This window comes from Poeciliopsis prolifica, unplaced genomic scaffold, assembly GCF_027474105.1.
Source record: "Poeciliopsis prolifica strain line A6 unplaced genomic scaffold, Auburn_PproV2 SCAFFOLD005, whole genome shotgun sequence".
NCBI classification, from domain to species: Eukaryota; Metazoa; Chordata; class Actinopteri; order Cyprinodontiformes; family Poeciliidae; genus Poeciliopsis; species Poeciliopsis prolifica.
In genome coordinates, this window is record NW_026562380.1 from 3,580,013 (window position 1) to 3,600,140 (window position 20,128).

At 37.5% G+C, this 20,128-nt stretch overlaps 1 protein-coding gene across 2 annotated transcripts in view; it reads right to left on the minus strand.

Moving 5' to 3' along the window:
- Positions 1 to 332: 332 nt before the first annotated feature.
- disc1 (DISC1 scaffold protein) overlaps positions 333 to 20,128 on the minus strand; it is a 48,206-nt gene continuing 28,410 nt past the window's right edge. The window contains exons 10-14 of one of the 2 annotated variants that reach the window (XM_055029875.1): positions 19,592 to 19,652; positions 11,810 to 12,053; positions 9,731 to 9,775; positions 4,462 to 4,586; positions 333 to 2,236 (exon numbers count right to left, since the gene is read on the minus strand). In XM_055029875.1, coding sequence (XP_054885850.1) covers positions 2,020 to 2,236; positions 4,462 to 4,586; positions 9,731 to 9,775; positions 11,810 to 12,053; positions 19,592 to 19,652 — 692 coding nt within the window. In that variant the 3' untranslated portion in view covers positions 333 to 2,019. Of the gene's footprint in view, positions 2,237 to 4,461; positions 4,587 to 9,730; positions 9,776 to 10,797; positions 10,838 to 11,809; positions 12,054 to 19,591; positions 19,653 to 20,128 lie in introns of those variants that run through there. The other variant, XR_008605968.1, reaches the window with a different exon arrangement.

Below are 20,128 nucleotides of genomic sequence, written 5' to 3' on the forward strand. Positions count from 1 at the left end.
CCTCACGTATTAACGTACTGATGTCTCCTACATGTCACCGCTGCCCTCACTCGCCTGGCAGCGCGCCCGACTCACCGGAGGGGGCCGTGATTTAATCCAAAAAGAAAACAGCAGGACGCAACATTAGGCTGAACGCAACGTGATGTAATTAGAGAGACGCTGTTAGGAATAAATATGAAGTCTCGTACAGTGACTTCAAACTGCTCTGCAGATGAAGAAGTCGTGTCTTTAAGTGCATTTTGAAGTAAAATTACACCAATAAATCAAAAGGGTGGCAATGAAAAGGAAGCTTCAAAATCTGCAAGACAATTTTTACACTTTTATTTTTCAGAACATTTCTTGCATAAAAAAAAAAAAAAACCTAAATATTGCATTTCTCCACACAAAGTGTAAAATAAAATGTTTTAAGTTAACTCACATTTTGTAGCACCTCAAAAATTAGTTCCTCAATGAACACCATTATGTGCAAATACAGGAAAAAACACAGGAAAAAGTAGTTAAAATAAGATAACTTTTAGTTAGTGTGCAAACCCCCCCAAAAAAAACAAGTTGACAGTTAAAAGTGTTCAGATTGTCCATGGCAGCTTCGAGTCCAGAGGTTAAATACTCTTCAAAAAGCTCTGACTCTGCTGGTCCACAAAATTAAGACCAACACTAAAACTTCATATAAAAACAAAATGTCACAAAATTGGTCCTGAAAAAAGATCCAAAGTGGTTTTAAAAACTAGAATGTGTCTTACAAACATATTTTATTCTTCAAATCTTTAGTATTGTTCAGTTTACATTGGTAAAACCATTGACATTCTTAAACAATTTCACATTAGAACCACAGTTCTAATGGGAAATAGTGGAGGAAATTAGGAAGAAAAATCTGTTGATTTATGTACTTTAAAACGTAAAACAATCTGAATCTATAATTGAATGGTTTAGATCAAAATGGGATCGAAAACTCCAAACTTTTGAGAATTCGCAGTAAAACTTTAAAATTTATCTTCAGAGCTTCGCTCCATAAAATGTAACTGAGCTTGAGAAAATTGTTTTTTTTTTTTTTAAAGTCCGCATCCAGATTTGCAGAGCTGGCAGAGACAAAACACAAATAGCAAAAGCTGTGAATTCAAGGGGCTGCAGTATAGATTTAATCCAGGCATCACTTTTATAATAAATAGTGTGTGATGGTTTAACAAATAAAACCCAGGTCAAAATACTTGCAGGTTTGTGGTCATAACATGGAAAAATGCGAAAAAGCACTGAAAAAACACAAAATCTAATCAAGTATTTTTTTAGTTTCCTAGTGCAAATATCTTATTAAATTTAAAATAGAACAAACCTAAATATTAAGCAACATTTCAGAAGCTTGTATTAAGTCAATAATTCCTTAATATGGATGAAAAAAGTGCTAGATTATTAAATAATCTGCCAGTGGAGTTCTATTCATTAGCACTACAAACTAAACAAAAATACTTGGTAAGATTTGATGTTCTGCAGCGAGGTTCACTGAATTTAAACCTTTAGAATGGCAGAATGAAGTTTATACTTTTAGAAGTATATAACAGCACATAAGGTGGTTGTAAAGCTGTACAGTAAACTGATTTGGGTAACACTTTATTTGACAAGTTGTGAATAAGACTGTCATGACACCGTCATAAACATGACATAACACCGGTCATGAACATGAGTGAGTCTTCATGAATATTTATGACTGTTATCATAAAGTGTCATTCAGTAAATCATGAAAGTTACAAAGTTAACATTATTCAAAATGCTTTTGTCATGACAACTAGACATTAACCAAGAAATCATCTGACATAAATTTGTTATAGAGGTATTACTGATGAAAGTTTAAAAATGATGTAGCTTCATGTTATTAAAGATTAAGTTTAATCGAATAAGTTTGGTCTTATTCACAACCCATCAAATAAAGTGTAACCCTGATTTGAGGTCACATCTGCTGCTGCGCTGAGGCTACGCTCTCATCAAGCCACTAGTGTATGCGCTCCCAAAACTCTACAGGTGTCTATCTCAAATATCCCAGCTGTCACTGAAGTACTGGTCCTCTTCTTCTTCCTCGTCTTCTTCCTCATCTTCTTCTTCTTCTGCCTTTACTTTCACCCTAGTTTCGCTTTTCACCAGCTCATCCGACACATCTATGTCGTCCTCCTGCTGTTCTTCTACCTGGAGCTGCGTTAGCATGCGCTGTAAGGTGGATTTCACCTCCTGAACTTCTTTTTCCAAACACTGTGCAGAGACGGTTAGGGAAGAATCTGATGTTTCAGAGTAATGCATGTTAGTATGTAAAAGGAAAAGAAAAAAAAAAAACACTAAGACAAAATGTCAGGGGAAATGCAACAGTATTAACAGTAATGGTTTGGGACAGCCACTGCTCAATAAAGCCATCAATTTCAACAGATTACTTGGACAGATCATCAAGTTATCCCCACTTTAACCCTATTTAACTCACTATTTATGAGCCCATCTAAACTTTGCAGCCATGCAAGCAGATTGCCAAGTTAGATTATTCATGAACCATTGATGAAACGGTAAAGAAGCCGGGGCAATGGAGGGAATGTTTAATCTGCTTGGAAATGTGAATTAATCATGAGCGTCCGCACTGAGTTGCAAAGCAAAGGGAATGCTGTAACAGCGGAGCAGACAGAGCATGATAGCTTATTTTTCTTTTTGAATAGATGCAGATGTTCTTATTTATAATTAACCAAAAGAGATTATGAATGCTGCAAAAATTAGACATGAGTTTTAGAGGCAACTTTGTCCAACAGGATAGAAAAAGTTATCCTCATTTCACTGAGGTTACCCATGCAACCTCTTGTTACTGAGAGCAGGGCTCCAATTAAGACCAGTACTGTCTGCTGGTTTGATCTTACTGTTACTATGGTAACCGCAGCATCACGGGCAATAGAGTTTCTCTTCAATTTCTGCATCTCCACTGTACTCAGGAGTCCACCACACAACTGCGGAGTGCAGCGAGTTCTTGCTATGAGAAATTAATGACGCATGAGGACTTGGGAACAACGAGGTGGAAAGAAGCAGGTCAGTCCTTGTGCGTTTCCACCTGCCAGTCTGCATTGGTACACGGCCCGTGACGGAGGAGCGCGGACTGACCCCAAACACTTCAGGTAACAACATGGACATCTACAGTCACACTCACTTAATTAGAATATACGTCCTAATGAGTCTAGATCAAATGTACCATTTGGAAATAACAACCCTTAACCAGGTGTTGAGCATACTCTTAATTAAAGGTAGCCAATTATGCTTCCTTGAACATGTTAGGATACGTTTATAGGCCATACAAAACATGTTCATTGACATTTCTTTGGACAAAGTCATTCTATGATTTGCCTATGAATTGTTTTAGGGCCTCTTGTCACTTTAATCCAAATAAGCTGCTGTTAGCCACACCCTCCCCCCTCCTCCATGTGAAAATGGTTGCAAACAGAGGCGCAGTTATAAAACTGTACATCTTTGAAAAGTAGAAGTGGAGCCTCCTGCACATCCAACAAGAATGCAGCATGCTTATATTATTTTACATTTTTGAGTCGTATTGTCCAGCCCTAGCTGACGCCATTAAAGTTTCCATCTGTATTTCCTGTGGCTCCAGCCAGGTTCAGCATGTACTGTTCAGACTAGAAAAGCCAGGTACATAAAAATGTATTATTGTGCATTAGCTGAGAGGCACAGTTAAATAAATATTCAATCACAGCTGACCTTGGTCCAGATAAGATCTCCTGACCACTGTTTGAGGAAATAATTGTTAGTTGGCAGATTTTCTTCATTTTGCTTCTGAAATATGATCTCACTTAGAAAAAGCAGGAAGGGAGAGAAAGGTGGAGCTGGAGAAACACACTAATCTATTTCCAATCAGCTTTCTAATTAGCGCAGAGAATGATGTATTGTGACCTGTAATCAGCCAGAACAGTTTGATTCGAGTCATTATCACGGATATTGTAATTTTCTCCCTGCCAGACCCAGAAAGTGAAATTGGGCAGATGGGGAAAGGGAGAGCATGGGGAGGACGGGAGGGTCAGCTGGAGGATGGACGTTAAGATATGACAGGGCCAGAGTCATTACAGTGACATTCCTCTGTCTGCCCGGGCCCAGCGCCCCATCGGCCCGCTTTAATCTCAGTGCGTCGTGAATGGCAGCGCACATCAGCGGCCGTCTAATAACCTCACATGGACTTTTAGTATTTCATTTTCCAGTTGGCAAAGCCAGTCTTCCAGGAAAAAAACTCAAAACTCTCTGTCTATTCTTTATTCTTTATAAAATGGATTCATGAAATCAGATATGACATTTTTTCCCCCTTTAACAGTAAAATCAGTAAAGCAAACATCCATCAGTGTTTGAGTGGTTTTGCTATTTACTTTTAAGTCAAAGAGAGGATCTGAAGAGACAGACGTAAAGAAACGCAGGATTTTTATACATTTAGGTTGAACTGGAAGGATATGGGTGAGGGCTTGGTCCCGATTCAGTAAAGCCGTCTGCAGTTTGTCCTCCAAGGCGATCAGTCTGTCACCAATCAGCTCGCAGTGCTCCGTCAGGTCTGTAGCGTCGGCCTCACTGCACACATCCTGGACAGTACAGAAAAGGCAGAACGACAAAATAAAAAACTAACTGTTCTGAAATATGTACTTAATACTGAAAAAAACAAAACACAACCATCGTTACCTCAACAGAACGTCATAGTTATGAACCCCATATTTACACAATTTAAAGTTTTGTGGTGAACTGTATGAAAAAGTAAGCAAAACTGTTGAACAAATGATTATCGATTGAACTAATTGGAAAATATGCCAGGCTGCTGTCACTTGAATCCATTCAAGATCTCAAGAGGTGATAGAAACTTCATCAGCACAGATGGAGGTTCTGCATAGCAGACCAGAACTGAAGAAATGTTGACATCAACAGTTTGGAAATATTTCATATATTTAAAACCAAAAACTGGGGTGCTGTGGTGGCGCAATTATATGAAGTTGTTATAATACATAATTTACTATAAAAATGTATTACATGGAGAAAATGTACTTTTTCACTAATTTAGGCGACTTCTTCTTTCAAATATATTTCTAATTTAACCAGTAAAGAACAATGATATACAGAATAATTTCCTTTTGAACCTGCTCCTTGTTATAAAAATGTTTTGGCAACGTCATATTAAATTTATATAACCAGAATGCATCTACACATTGCAGCAGTACAGAGTGTGTTTTTAAATATGGCATCTTGACGGAGGTGCAGAGTGCAGTAGGACAGAGCACTCAGAGTGTAGCTGGCCAAAATTAGACCAGCCTCCTCTGCAGACATTATGTCCCAGTTTCTTAACACTTATCAGGCATAGAGAACACAAACACACACGCTATACATGCAAAAAAAACCCCAACTTTTTCCTCACACTGGGATCCTAATCTGACTCATAGCTCCAGGTAAAAAATATCAGCTCCCTGCAGCTCTGAGGTGTCAGAGCAATCACCAGAAAGTTGGATCTGGTCTCTGCCTGTAATTGCGCACCCCGTTTTGGATGATGCAACACCCCAAAGAATGTAAAACATCAAGAGGCCCGACAATGTGAGCATATCAATCCTGATGCAACTGCAGGATTAAGGAAGAGATACCATCAGTCCACAATATTATTTTCCATGTTTCAGGAATTTTAAGAGGAGAAATAGTAGCATAAATATGTCCTCCAGCTTGTCTTGATGCAATGCCAGGATTGAGGCAGAAATGAGTCAACTTAGTTCTGACTTCGCACAGTAATGGTAGATTTTTCCGTTTCCTCACACAAATCGTTTAAAAATACAAAGTCCAATGAGTATAATTTGCTCCAATTGGTGTTCAAGCCAATCACTATCCATGCAACAAAGAAGATAAACATAAATGAGATTTTAGTGAGATGCTAATTTGCAAGAATGAATTACACCTGTAGTCTCTGTAATTCTCTCTTCATGTTAGTGCTAATATTAAAACACTTAAAGTTGTATAAAGTTGATAGAAATTATGTGTGAATTCAGTAGTCAAACTTATGCATGCCTTAGTATGATTATTTAAGCAATAATGAACAAAAGGCAGAAGGTAATTTTGCAGCTTCCCCCAGGTGTTGTTCTGCCTGATACTTCTCACCAGGCACGCAATACAAACAATTTATATTGCACTGGGTTACACTTGAGGTTGTAATTGGTTTCAGAAAAAAAAAACTTTCCTGCATTCGTGTTAAATAAGAAATCAAGTAGCAGATGATTAAGTACTATCTTCAATTTTCACTGAGATGTTGTTAGAAAATGCCTCCATTTACCATCTATGTTCCGTATAATGCATTAAGTCAATGCAGGAAGATTTCAGGAATTAGAAAAGTGGCAATTATATGTGGAGAAAGATGCAGAATTTGAAAGCTATTGATTTGTTAAAGCTTGTGAATGCTTACAGGTAATTTATACTGCAATATTTAAAAAAAAAAATCAATCCACGGTAAATGGGCTGCACTTTTAGTCTTAATGACTCACTAAAGCACTTATTCTCATTCATCCACTCACACACAGAAGTACACATTCATACACCAGTCTGAAGACTGACATGGTGGACGCCATTAATGTGCAGGAAGCTGGAATCTCTTTCACAACTCCAAGTCAGATCCTCGTATAAATAGAAATACAGGCCACAAAGATCAAAGTTTTTGTCTGCTTTAAACAAAAGCCAGCAGGTTTGTTCACAAATAAACAAATTATTCATACTTCTGGCAGATTTATACTTATAATTAATTAAATTGTATATAAAGAAGCACAAATATGATAGAAATGTGTAAAAGGAGAATCAATTTGGAAAAATACGTGTTTATATTTATATTTTATTGAAAGACTTCATTTTAGGAATCATTGATACCATTCTCAATAATCAGTGGGAAAATATCTATTGGATTTAGAGCAATCAAACCCTTTTAGAATTGTTCAGCAGGTTTTTGCAGGTCTCCACTGGGATTTTAATTATATATCTTATGATGAGCTTCAAGGTCTCCTTATTATCAAACAAATCTTTAGCTTTCTCCACAAATTTTCTGTCAGGTTCCAGTTGGAACTCTTGGTGGGCCATTTTAACACGTTTACATCACTTCCAATAAGAAGAATCATGTTAAAATATAAATTTATATATATTAAAGTGCAACGTGAATGAATAACTCTGGGATTAAATGCAGATTTTGTAAAATTTTAAACAAATACTGGTCTTTCTCTGGCCCATTTTATCTTGGAACAGCAGCTACCTGAATTTTGCATTTCTTCTAATTCTGAGGTGAAACTCAAGGTAGAGATAAAATATTGGTAATATCATTCTACTACTTAATTTGGTGTTAAAACTTTAAGAGTCACTTCATGCTACATTAGTCCTCGCTTAGAAGTAAATACAAAACAGTCAATGTTTCTCCCTTCCAGGTTATTCAGTCAGGATCCAGAATCTGTTTTGGAATCAACAAAGCTAATTATCGAGCCTTCAGCATTTCGGTTTGATTCTTGTTTGCTGTTGTGAACTATTGTGAAGAGGGGTGTGCAAGGACCTTGAGATGATAAAGGAACAATTAGCGGGCATTAAAAGAAAACATAAGAGGGCTAAAACACCCAGACTCACACACCAATCAATCTCCATTGTGGCAGCAGGGCAGCGGCCTGGCAGCAGCTAAGTGGAAATCATTTACTTAAAGTCATTATGGAAAGGAGAAAGAGGTCAGCGCCTCTGCAGAAAATCCGGCTCCTGCACAGCGCTATCACAACACCATGACGAGAACGATACCAGCCCCATTAAACGGCCATCAGATCCTTTGACTCAGTGATGCATCATACTTTATTGTGACTGAATCTTTTTTTTTTTTTTTTTTTGTACGTCAGCCAGATTTTATAACCCAGAGTGATTTCAGAGTTCACAAGGACATACAACCATAATGCAAAGTATCAAACCGCCTGGAGCCCTTCCACATTTCATCACATTAAAAACCCCACAGTCTCTCTAAGTGGAATTTCACATGATAGATCAACACAAATTTCAGCGGGACGTTTCATAACTAATGCCTCTTTTTCACACACATCACTGCACTCTATCTATTAATCTTTAAAAACTGAAGAAAAACTGATAAATGTCTGTTTATTAATGGTTTTAGGTCTACCCCACCCTATCGTTGAGATTTGTCACAAGCTCCTTTGACTCCTTTCGTTCAAGACAGCGCCTACTGATTTGTGGCGTTACAATCTGTAAGGTTTTTGAAATGGCTTATTTTCCAGACAAAAAACTATTTAAAATAAAAAAAAAACGACTGGATGTTTTCTTGTTTTAAATAGTTTTTACTGATTTTACTGAAGTTTCTCAAAATTGGTCGAAATTTTAATTGACTGCTGCCTCAGCCTTACTTCATGCCAAGTTAATTGATAAGGCAAGTGATAAAAAAAATCACATTAGTGCAAATTCCTTACAAGCATTTATAAATGCTTGTAAGATTCATGAAAAATCACTAAAAGAATCACAAAATCCTGGAGGAAAAGCTATTCATTGATACTTTAACCGTTTAATTGGCTTTATCAATATATTTTGCCACAACCAGTCCGATAAGAACATTCAGATTTTCGATACGGCCCAAAATGAAAATGAGTTTGACACCCTTGTTCTAAAGTAAAGTTATTTTATATTTCAAGCTTTGAACGTCTCACAGAGCTCTGATCAATCCATCCTGATCTAAATTTAGTCATTTTGACCAAAACTGAACGTTTTGTTCTAAACAAAATATAAAATTGTTCTAAATAGTAAATCAATTGTGCCCATTATTCAACGTCACCCTGAACACACCATGAAAAACAGCCGTTTGAATGTTTTTTGTCAGGCAGAGTCATGAACTGGCCGTACCTGAAAATGAACAGAGGTAAATGAAGGACAATAAGGAAACATTTGGAAAAGATTTGAAACTGGAGCAGAAATTCACCTTCCAGCAGAATAATGACCCTGAACACACAGCCAGAACTACAATTAGCCAGTATATGAAAGATCTAGATCTAAATATAGAAATTTTGCCCAAGGTAAAAGTCTCGGATTGCCAATTTGACTCGAGCTTTTTTGATTGATCAGATATCAAAATATGCAAAATCGGTTGAGACATATTTAGTTTTTTTTTTTATTATTTCCTTTTTTCTAAGACTATATAGTTGGTGTTTAAGTATTAAACTTCCAGTCTTCCAAAAATGACTTATGATCAATTAATATTTTCAATTTTCCTGTGAACTCAAAAACATGGCCGCCAGCTGGATGACTACACTAGCACCCCGGTCACCAGGCTTAACAAGTTTTCTGGGGTAAACATGCGATACTATATTTTTGGAGGCAATTTTCACGCTGGTGTAACTGAAATCTCATAATTAAGCTTGCAGTACATAGTAACCTTGTACAGGTTGATATTTGTTGTGAGTAAATTTGTGTTTATAATTAAAAGAAACAGTTCAGTTATTTAAAAGTGCTGAAAAGAAACTACAAGTTCAGCAAAGAGACGCCTGGCTTCGTCCAGATGAATAAAAACCAAAGACAGTCTGGGAACGCAGCCAAGGCTTCTCATGTAGAAAATATTGATCTGACATGAGAAAGTTGTCAGGGGTCATGTTTAAGTTGAAGTCAACTATCGAATTTTTATGCATCAACCAAGGTCAATATACTTCAATTAGCGATGACATCCAGCGAGAGCGTTCAGGATACCAACCTCTGGGTGGTTTTCCTCCATGCAGAACAAAAACTCCTCCAGCTTCTGCAACAAAAGAGGGAAACGTTTGATGAGGTCATTCGGTCGTAAACCTGCTCATGAATTATTAAAACTCCAATTATGCCAGTTGAGGGCTCCATGTGTGCAGCATCATCATATTGTGAAGAGGTCGTGATTATTTATCCCCAATTCAAGCATAATAATGAGGAAAAAAAATTAGGAAAACGGATAGTTGTATTATCTTTGCTGCAGGTTTTTATTGTTTGTATTCAAGATATGTAATCACACGTTCCTCACTAAGGAGGGAAGTAATTACCGTTCCTCTTGCAGACCGGCGTATTGTTTGTGGCTTAAGGGAAACTTCATAAGAGAGGCAACAAATAATAATCAGCGGTTTTAATTAAAAACGGAGGCCTCAGACGTTTGTTCCTTTCAGGTAAACACAGCAGACCAGCAGTAATAGTTCATTCACAAAATGATTATTTCCAACCCTGCAGGAAAGCAAACTATGATTGCAGCTAGAAGGTAAAACTGCAACCCGGTTAAGAAAATGTACAGGAAAATTTTAATAGTGGAAAAAGTAAATATTTTGCAAAAGAAATAGATACATTGCACTGGAAAGCACAAACTATCACCAGGAGTTTTTTAATTTGAAAAACATGATTTATTCGGATCATTTGCAAAATATCTCCATTAAAAAGCAATCTTTTGCCAGGAGAAATAGTCAAAGATACATCTCTCTTCATGTTCCAACCTTGTGAAATATTACATTAGGCTAAGTGCTGTCCTATTTTAAATTAATAGCAGGGAAACAAAGTACTTGACACTTGCAATTTGGTTCAAAATAATACAGATTTTTTTCTCCCCACTGAAAAACATCCACATTTAAGTCTAAAATGACCTACTTCTGACATAAAATCTGAATTTATTTGATGACTTTGTGAACATCTTTACCATGGACATGAGTCACAAGATCATTTTTCTTTTCTTTTTGGGTTTCTTTTGCAGAGAAAGCAGAAAACTGAGTATCCTTGACACAAAAAGAGAGAAATGGTTTCCTGTCTCACCTTTTTAGCTGTTGGAGAGACGTTAGGATGGGCCTGGGGGCTTTTGAAGAAAAGAAAGACAGAGAGACAAAGCAGGCGGAGAAATTGACTGCATGCAGTTGGTAAAATGCAGGAGATGGGAGTGGTAAACATCAACGCAGAAGGTACAGCAATGGATCCAAATAGCAGGTTTAAGAAAAGTTAAAAAGGCTTAAAGAGTGCAAGAAAATAAATTAGGTTTAATGCATGCAAGGGATTATTAAATTCTCAGAGAAAGATTATGACATTTTAACGTTTTGCAATGGTTCAGTGAAATTACATATCTGAATGAGCAAAATTATAGAAAAAACGTTGTTTAAATCACAATCTAAAACAGCCAAGTATTAAAACATGTCAGAGTTATTTGTTCCACTGCTGGCTTTGTTCCTGCCTCAGATGAATCTACCAGGCCGTGTGGGCGGAGGGAAGGGCGAGAACAGGAGAGAGCGAGTCCGATTCGACCCTGAGGCAGCGGGACCTCTCTTCTCAGTCGGGTTAAAAAAAAAACTCTCACACACACCTGCTTCACACTAAACACATGTAAACATGTAGAAACCGACTCTGAAATTCAGCGGCGTATAGAATGAAGCTCTTTGATGGCGTCTCCAAATGGCCACCTCCCTCAGAAATGCCTCCGAGCAAACAGGCTAATAGGCTGCTGCTCGACTCTCTGCGGTCGGCAGATTTTCAGGGTCTCACAGCGGTGTGAACTGAAAACGTCCTCTCCAGTCAAGTGGGATGGCTGACAAAGCAAGCATGCTTTATATGAGGCCACGCTTCACACCACTTTACATGTAAAAAAATGCAGCTGAGTCTAAAAACATGTGCTTCAGTTTGACCTCTTGGTGGCAAGCGTAGGTTATGTTACTATCCTGCCTTAAAGCCAGAGAAGGGGGGTGTTATACATTCAAGAAACTTCATATCGCTTATACAGTGCAGCATGGATGTATATGAATAATGCATGTTGTGTTGGTAAGAATACATTCACTGTTACCTTTGTGAACTCTGAGTTCTGCAAGTTGGCCTCAGGACACCAGCGGCCTCCTAACGCAGTCAGCATGGCGCAGTCTTCTTCTTCTTTGGTGCAGGGCTGGGTGGAGGTATAAACTGCAGGATCGGGGACATCATCCATGTCTGAGCCCCCGCAGCTGGAGGTTCGCACCTGCAGGCCTCGAAGGAACAGGTGACACGCTTCCAGGTCGGCTTCACAGATCCGCTCCAAACCGGGACAGCCGCAGCTGGAGAGAGAGAGAAAAGAACAAAATGTTTTCAGAAATTCATCATGACACATTCCTTTTCATTATAAGACTTTTGATTTATTATCCTAACAATAAATCCCAACTAATGTTAAAAGAAAAAAAACTGCCCACAGTTTTACCATTTGTCGTAAAATAATAAAACTCGGGGTGCACTGATTGCAGTTTTTTGACTGATTGCCGATTACCGAACTTTTAAAACACTTAATTTGCCGATTCCGATTTTGACTGATACTAATTTTCTTCGACTGAAATGTTGCTCAATATAGCAAGAAAGTTGTTGAGTTGGCAACAGTGGAGTCACTATTGTTAATTGTAAATGTGCAGACTTAACTTAGTGGGGCGGTCTGTCAGTCAATCGTTTTTCAGCGGAGAGTAAAAGAGGACAGTGGTTGATTCTCAGACCTTTGCCAAGCTGGATTAACTCAGTAGATAAGATTGGCTTCAAATGTAAAAATTGGCCGATCATCGATCTCCCATCTCGCAAAATTAAGGAAATTACGCTATCAATCCTTATTGTCAGTAGTGCTACTTTTACTATTTCCTGCACTGTTTGTTCAGTGAAAACATGAAAAATACAAATACATTTGAAAATACAGTTAATACCTTTTTAAAAATAGAAATGTTTTTAAGAGCAGTGTTTGTGTTTGTGGAGTTATAATTGCTGCGACACACAATAACAGTTCAGAATGCATAATGTTCCACCAAGTGTTTGCTAAATGCTGCTGGCTAGTCTTAAGGAGCTGAGTGGTGGAGATTTGCACATATGGTTGCCTTAGAAGGTTAAAGTTTTTCTCAAACATAAATGAAAGAATCAAAGCAACACTCCATTTATGTTCTTGATAACATTATAACATCGTGTTGATTTTACATAAAACCGCCCCCTTAATAAATTTAAAGCATAAATGAGGAGATGTGAATTTGTGTGGCAGTATACATACAGAACGTTGACAAGAAGCAACTCTAATAAGACCATTAAATAATAATGAGAAGTTAAAATAACTGTGTTAAATTTGGTCACACCATTTGAGTACAGAAGCGCGGTAAAGGACATCTTTAACAGCATCTCCAGATTAAAGCACCGACAGAAGAGTGACGGGAGGAGAGGGAGTCGTTTGGGTTTGGGAGACGCTGACAGAAACGTAACGAGAGCGAATGTGCTCCTGACAGGTTGCCCTTTCGCTTCAAAGAGAGGCGGCATGGAGGGAAAAAGGAGAGTGGATGTCTTCATCTTTCTGAGCATGAAAGAGAACAGGAAGATTTTTGCTCTCTGACTGTTACGATATCTCACTCTGACCTGTAAAAAACTCACCTGGAGATGCAAAACTAATTATTTTCAGTCCATTGAAAGCTTCACTGGTGGCTATGAGTGGTTTAAAATGTAATTCTTATCTTATCCATCTTTTTGTTTAGTGTAGTGTGAAAATCTATACTTTTTAAATTTTGCTTCAAACAGCCTCTCTACACTTTCAGATGGAAAGTCTCATCCTGACCTTTTCAGTACTTTTATGTATTCACCTTCCTCTTTTAGTGACCTTTAGATAACAAATTATTACCAGCTGGCTTCAGTCCCAGCAGGTGACATTTTATGACTTATATCCATTGATCTTCATAGAAACACATTCTAGCTTTAACATATCACACACACACACAAACACATACAGAGACGCTGAACATGTACGACAATGTATTTGACTCAGCCTTTTGTTCAAACATTGAACATTTATGGACATATTTACCTTTTCTGGTCCAAATCAATTTCTGCTTTAAGTGAAACATTTCAAGCCCAGAATAAACCAAGTTTATTTGTGGTTACTAGAGTTTCTAAAAGTGCTAAATGCGCTTCAGTTTTAGATTACAATGAACTGAGGGCCAAAAGTTTTGAAACAAAACTATTTATTTAACCAAAAAAAAAACCGTATTAATCTGTTAGCCTTTAAAAACTAAGCGGTAGATTTGTTTGTTACAATGCTAATGGCTTGGGACCAGAAGACAATGCTAAAAATGACGCACCAAATGGGCTGGCAGACAAGGTATCTCAAAGAAACATACGTATCTTTAGGTTTTGCTCGATATTGTTTGTGAGGATTTGAGTTTTTCTGTGTGTTTATTTAGGTTTCTGTGTTCTGTGGAGTCTCTATGTTGATTCTTACTGAATCACCAAAAACACTTCCTGGTTTTCATGTAACATAATGTTATGTCTCTGTCTTTTCAACAAAGATTTCCTGAGGGGGTTACATGTCAGGAATAAGTTTAATCTCAGGAATGAATCAGAAACTAAACTCAAACTGACATTTTCGCCATCCTAAAGGGAGAAGGATCGTTTGAAAAGTTCGAAATGATGAGCTATAAAAAGTAGAAAAAAATCATCCTCTTAGTCACAATATGCTTAAAGTATTGTCTTTTTACCTAGAGCGTAAAACACTTTTTTCTCTTTCGTCTGTCAACAAACTAAAACACAAAACGCACTCGGGTGATATTGTTTAATCTCTCTCCACTCAGCGACGAGAGTCTCAGCGGCCAAAATTGAATGCCACTTGTTTTGCAGCCCATCTCCCGCCTGAAAAGGCTGCCAACCTCTGTTCCCTGCCAACGCACGCCTCTCAGCTGTTTTCTAACCTTCATTTGGCAAAGAGACAATAGAGAGATTGTTCGTCCCCACCTCCCTGCCCTCGCCAATTTTCTACTCAACACTCGTTTTTCTGAGTTCCTCTAATAGTAGGGATGCACCCAGTGAGCTATTTTTTTCTATTCCTTTGTTTCTTTTGAAGATGAGAGGCACACGCATGCTCACTTGCATGCGTTTTCCTAAATCATTATCAACTGGAGGTTCATGCGTTTCTGGAAAATATAAATATGCCAGAAAATCTTTTCCGAGACTCGCTGTGGAGAGCCGGCATCAAAGCTCACATAAACCCATCAGTGCCCAAGCCTCCTTGTTGTGATGGCGTCCCGGTGCCTGTCGCTATGAACTTCCCACTCAGGGGGTTAATTGGTGGCAGCCGCTCGGTCTTCCATCTGACAGTGGCAGGGTGTGGGCGTGCTGCGCCGCTGACGGCCCAGTCAGAGGAAGGAGAAACACCCAGCTGTCCTGAGGGACCGCAGACTGACAGGACTGCTCTTTCTCCTTGAGGACGTTACGTCTGAGCTCAGAGAGCCGCCGAGGGAGCACTATAAATATATCGAGGGCTAACTGCTGAGCAAAGACGCTCTGGTTTTGTCCTGCTTGTGCAAGCAGGTTTGGTTGGTGCATTAAAGAATCGCACAAAGTTTGTGCTTTCAGCTTTTGGCTTTGGGTGGAAAATAATGTAAAGCAAACACAATTCCCCCTGAGAATTAAAAGCTAAACAGGTAATGGAAGATATATATCTACAGTCCACTGCACTGAACCTCATTGAAAACCTCCTGGTTATTCCAATAAATACTGATTTCTGACTCAAAACATTAGCATTGTTGTTTTTAAATGTTTTATTTGACTGCATCTTTTTTGGTCTGTGATTTTCTGTAAATAAATACAAAATTTTTGCTAGGAATTTCAGAGCCATGTTGTCAGAATAAAAACATAGAATAAAAACAATTTTCATTTTATTCAAACATATACCTATGAAGAGTACAATCAGAGAAACTGATCTCTTCTTTTTTCCAGAGCTGTGTATCCAAACGAGAACTGAATCGGATTAATTATGATTTACTGATTGAAACTAATTTAGTAACCGATTAATCGCTACCTGCAAAATACAGATTCAAACACACTGACTTTTTTACAGTCAGTGTCCCAATATTCTGACTTCTACTCTCAAAATAATGCACAATGTCATCATATGCCTGCATAATAATCAAAATTCCATCCAGCTGCTGAAAAAATCAGACATGAACGAGGAAAACCTATCAAAATGCAGTTGGCATTCACACTTTAGAAATGGATGTCAATGTTTCATCTTAGCGTTGTAATTTCCAACACAACCAGCTGTGAAAAAGGTGTTGATAACACTGTGAAATAAAAGAGAGGGTCTAAAAAGGTAGGAGAGACAGATGGGGAAAGAACAATGGCGACAGCTTTTATTAATATTACATGATATGTAAAAGACCTCAAACTTACATTTATCGCTTTTTATATTGATACACTGAAAGTATTTGTAACTATTAACCAGAATCGTTTAAGAACACAGGTACTCCCAACAATTACCTGAAAATAAATGTAACCAAAAATTTTTTATTTGTGTTTTTTCTTTTTGAAGTTAGAAGTAAAAGTTGGACTGGGACATTTATTTATTATGCCATAAGCCACAGAGAAGATCATGTTTTTCAGAAAACCAGGTGGAAAGGGCAAGAAATAAAGCACTGCACACACAATGTGAAGTACGGTGAAGGATGTGTAATGCTAAGGGGCTTTTTCTCTCCCAAAGGTTTTGGGAACATCAACTGAATGCATGGCATTGTGAAGTCTTTCAAATATTAACAGATTTTATGCCAAAATCCAATGAAATTAGGATTTTTATTGTTCTTCAAGCTGCATAGTGACCCAAAACATTTGATCAAATCACCACAGAACTAATTCACCAGATACAAAATCCATAATATTCTGCATTTTCCAGCCTCTTAAAGATGCAAAAGCTAATGGTTGCCTTATTAAAGTCATTTCATCAAAGTATTAATAGCGTGTATTCAAATAATAATTCAACTAGCGAATTTGTAATATGTACTTGTCCTCACTGGTAAAAGATTTCAGTGTGAAATTATGCTATTAAAGTAAAGAATTAACATATTTTGAGGCATTTTACACATTTTAGATTTGGTTCTTCTTGGAGATTATGTACAAGTGAATATTTAGAGTGCATTTCAATAATACTGACATTTATGAACAGCAAAAACTGAAGAAAAGAGTTTTATACTGGTTAACCTTTCCAGACCAAACGGATTGGCGACGAATTTGCCAAATTTCCAATAAGAGAAAAATATCCAGGCGGAGATTTGAAACTTGGGTCTTACAGGGTTAAACAGAGTAGACGAGGGCAGTAATGGTCAGAAATTTAAGAAGAAAGGAGAATTTTAGGTTTGAAAAATGCTGAAATTATAAACAATTTTTAAATATATTTTTTTAACGTCATAGATATGTTTCAAAACCAAAATATTTCCCAGGCACTAATAAGTGGATAACTCACTATGTTCTGTAAGTACACGTCCATTCACGGATGTGTAGGTTTTCTAAATTTATGTTGTGATTTTGCAAAATTTTCCTTTTTTTTTTCTTTTTGCTTACATGCAAACTGCATATCTGCAACTTCTGCAAGAAGAACATGCTTGAGCATTTTAATGACTTCCACACCCAGCTGGTTTGCATTTATCATACATGATAAATAGCAGCCGAGTCTCTGCAAAGGAAGGAGCGTGAAAAAGTGGGACAAACACAAGAAGCACTTACTAATGAAGCATCTACATAATGCTTTAAACAACTCCGAGGTGAAGCTAATTTGAATTAAATTCGTTTTTGTCTGGTGACACACTTAGCAGCTTCTGCACTGCTCTATTATTTTTCTCGTCCTCGGTGTGGAGATGATAGTTTTTATTTTTTCAGAAGAATCCGTCACCATAGAGACTAGACACTAATCTACCTCTTCACCACTGTCTAGAATATTTACAGTGACTGATAGGTGATCTTTGCATCTATATGTGATGTATTTACCAAGAATAAATGTGTTTCTGAATAACAGAGCCTTTTGAAAACTTAAACTTCCTGGTTAGATTCAATCAGGCTGCAAGAAAGCAAGAGAGAGCAAGACTTCTACTGAAGGACGATTATTAACTCCTTTAACTCGTTGCTGTGACTTAAAAAATATAAATTTGGTCCATTCACCATCAGTGAATTCACATATCAGGTCAAAGTAACAGCAACACCCGTTTGTTTAGCATTTTGTGCGAAAACACAAAATATTAGTTCACGTATCTTAGTACTCTGGAAATAAAACAAAACTAATTTACAAGAAACTTTTCAGCAAGATATAAGAGCTTGTTTTAAGTAAATAAAACTCTTATAAAATGTCTTATGATTAGATATAATCTACCACTGAAACTTGTTTTTTTTAATCAATATCAAGGAATTATTTACTTAAACAAGCTGCTATATCTTGCTGGAAAGTTACTTGTAAGTTGATTTTGTCTTAATTCAAGTAATAATATATTTGTTCTTGATATTTGCCAAAAATACTTGGCAGGATTTCATGTTTTTGCCATTTTTAAAGGTTATTAGTTAAGACTCTGAATTCATTGTTTTAAATATTAGTGAAGTGATTAATCAAAGTAAAGAGAATCAGAAAAGCTGTCAGGAGCTTTTTTTGTTTTAATTGTATTTTCTGACACATCTGAAATCTGTACAGGCTGTGAGAAAGTGAGACAGAGCACGACTTTAATCAGGTAACTAGAAGCTGTTTTAATCTCTTTGAACTCTCAACTTAATTCAGTTTTTAATTATTTCCATTAAATGTTTTCTGAATTGTTTTACTCATTTTATCTGATAAATTTTAGTTTAATTGGTCAAAAATGGTCCTTACACAATCAATCATTTGATTACTGGCATTAATTATTCAATCTGTCTATTAACATCAAGAAAGTTTTTTTTTTTTTTTTTTTTTTTTTTTACATTTTTCAATCTTTCAATAAAATCTGTTGAGATTAGATGCAAGGTTTACAGGTTGGTTAAGCCAAACAGTCGACTGGTCAAAGTAAGACGCAAAACAGATGAATACTTCAACACATCGGGTAGAAATAGAATATTTAAAGGGTTAATAAAAGAAAACATGAGCTCAAATACTTTAGACCACATGTCAAACATTTGAGATCTAAAAATTTGTTTTTATTTTAGACTGTTTGAGATTCAGCGTTAATATTATTCATACTTTTAATACAAAGTAAGGAACACAACAAGCTATGTTGACAGAAAGTGACTCATTTCTGTCTGGCACAAACTCCTCCAGAGGTGACTCTGTCTGATAAAGGATGCACACAGGAAGCCACGAAATGCCAAGAAGAAAAACAGGATATTTGATTAAATATTGGTTCCCGTTTGGTCCTGTTAACTCAAGTCCTTTTCTAGCAATTTGGTACAAATTGTTCTGCAACAGCTGAAGCAGTTCTAGTTTGGTGGAAAACGTAAAGTGGGTGTTGAATTTATTGACTCTGTATGTCAAATTTGCTAAATGTGAGCAAACACAACAGGAGGATCCACTTCAGAAGTTTCTTTGCAGGAGAAGAATGTGAGGGAAGATAGAAATGAAGGTAAAGACATAAAATACTTTAGAGGGTGAGAAGATGAAGACAAAGTGCAGGTGAGAGACGTAGTGAAATGTGAGAAAGCGGCTCTGGGAAACAACAAGGTGTGGCTGCACGGAGCTGTCTATGAGGTGATGCATTGAGGAGACGGCGATCTGGTTAGAGGACGGCAGAGGTGAGAGGAAATTCCTCGGAGGGCTCTGCTTTGTTTATGTCTTCCACTTGAGGAACACAGAGAAAAAGAGCAGCCGTACCTCTGCAGCCTGTCCTCCAGCAGCTCCACATACTTGGTGGCGTTCTCTTTCAGCCGGCTTTCTGCATGGAGACAAAGGCACAAAAAGGAAAACGTGTATTGTCACTTTCACTTTTATTCGCCGGCTTTTATTGGCAGAGATGTGGTATCCTAGCAACAAATCATGTTGCTAATACTATTAAAACCCACTTGTCATTAGCTCTGTTATATGGGCCTTTTCAGGAAAGGTAGTCATCATCGCACTTGGCAACAGCATTGTGCAGAGAAACTGCAACAGTACAAAGAAGCAGCTGGTTCTCCTCTCGCTAAGCTAGCACACATCTGAGGAGGGAAACAAATTTCATGCAGCCTGAGGAAGTCTCAGGATTTCATCATGGTGCCGCTCCTTTTAACCTGCCAGATTTTTCGCAGGGCACAAGACGGATGGATGGATAGGTAGCTTATGGTGCCGTTTCCTGTGCCCTCCTGCCAGCGGAGAGCCGTGCCCGAGGAGGCAGGTGGAGGACGCAGAACGGCGTTCGGTTTGGAGACGAGGGCA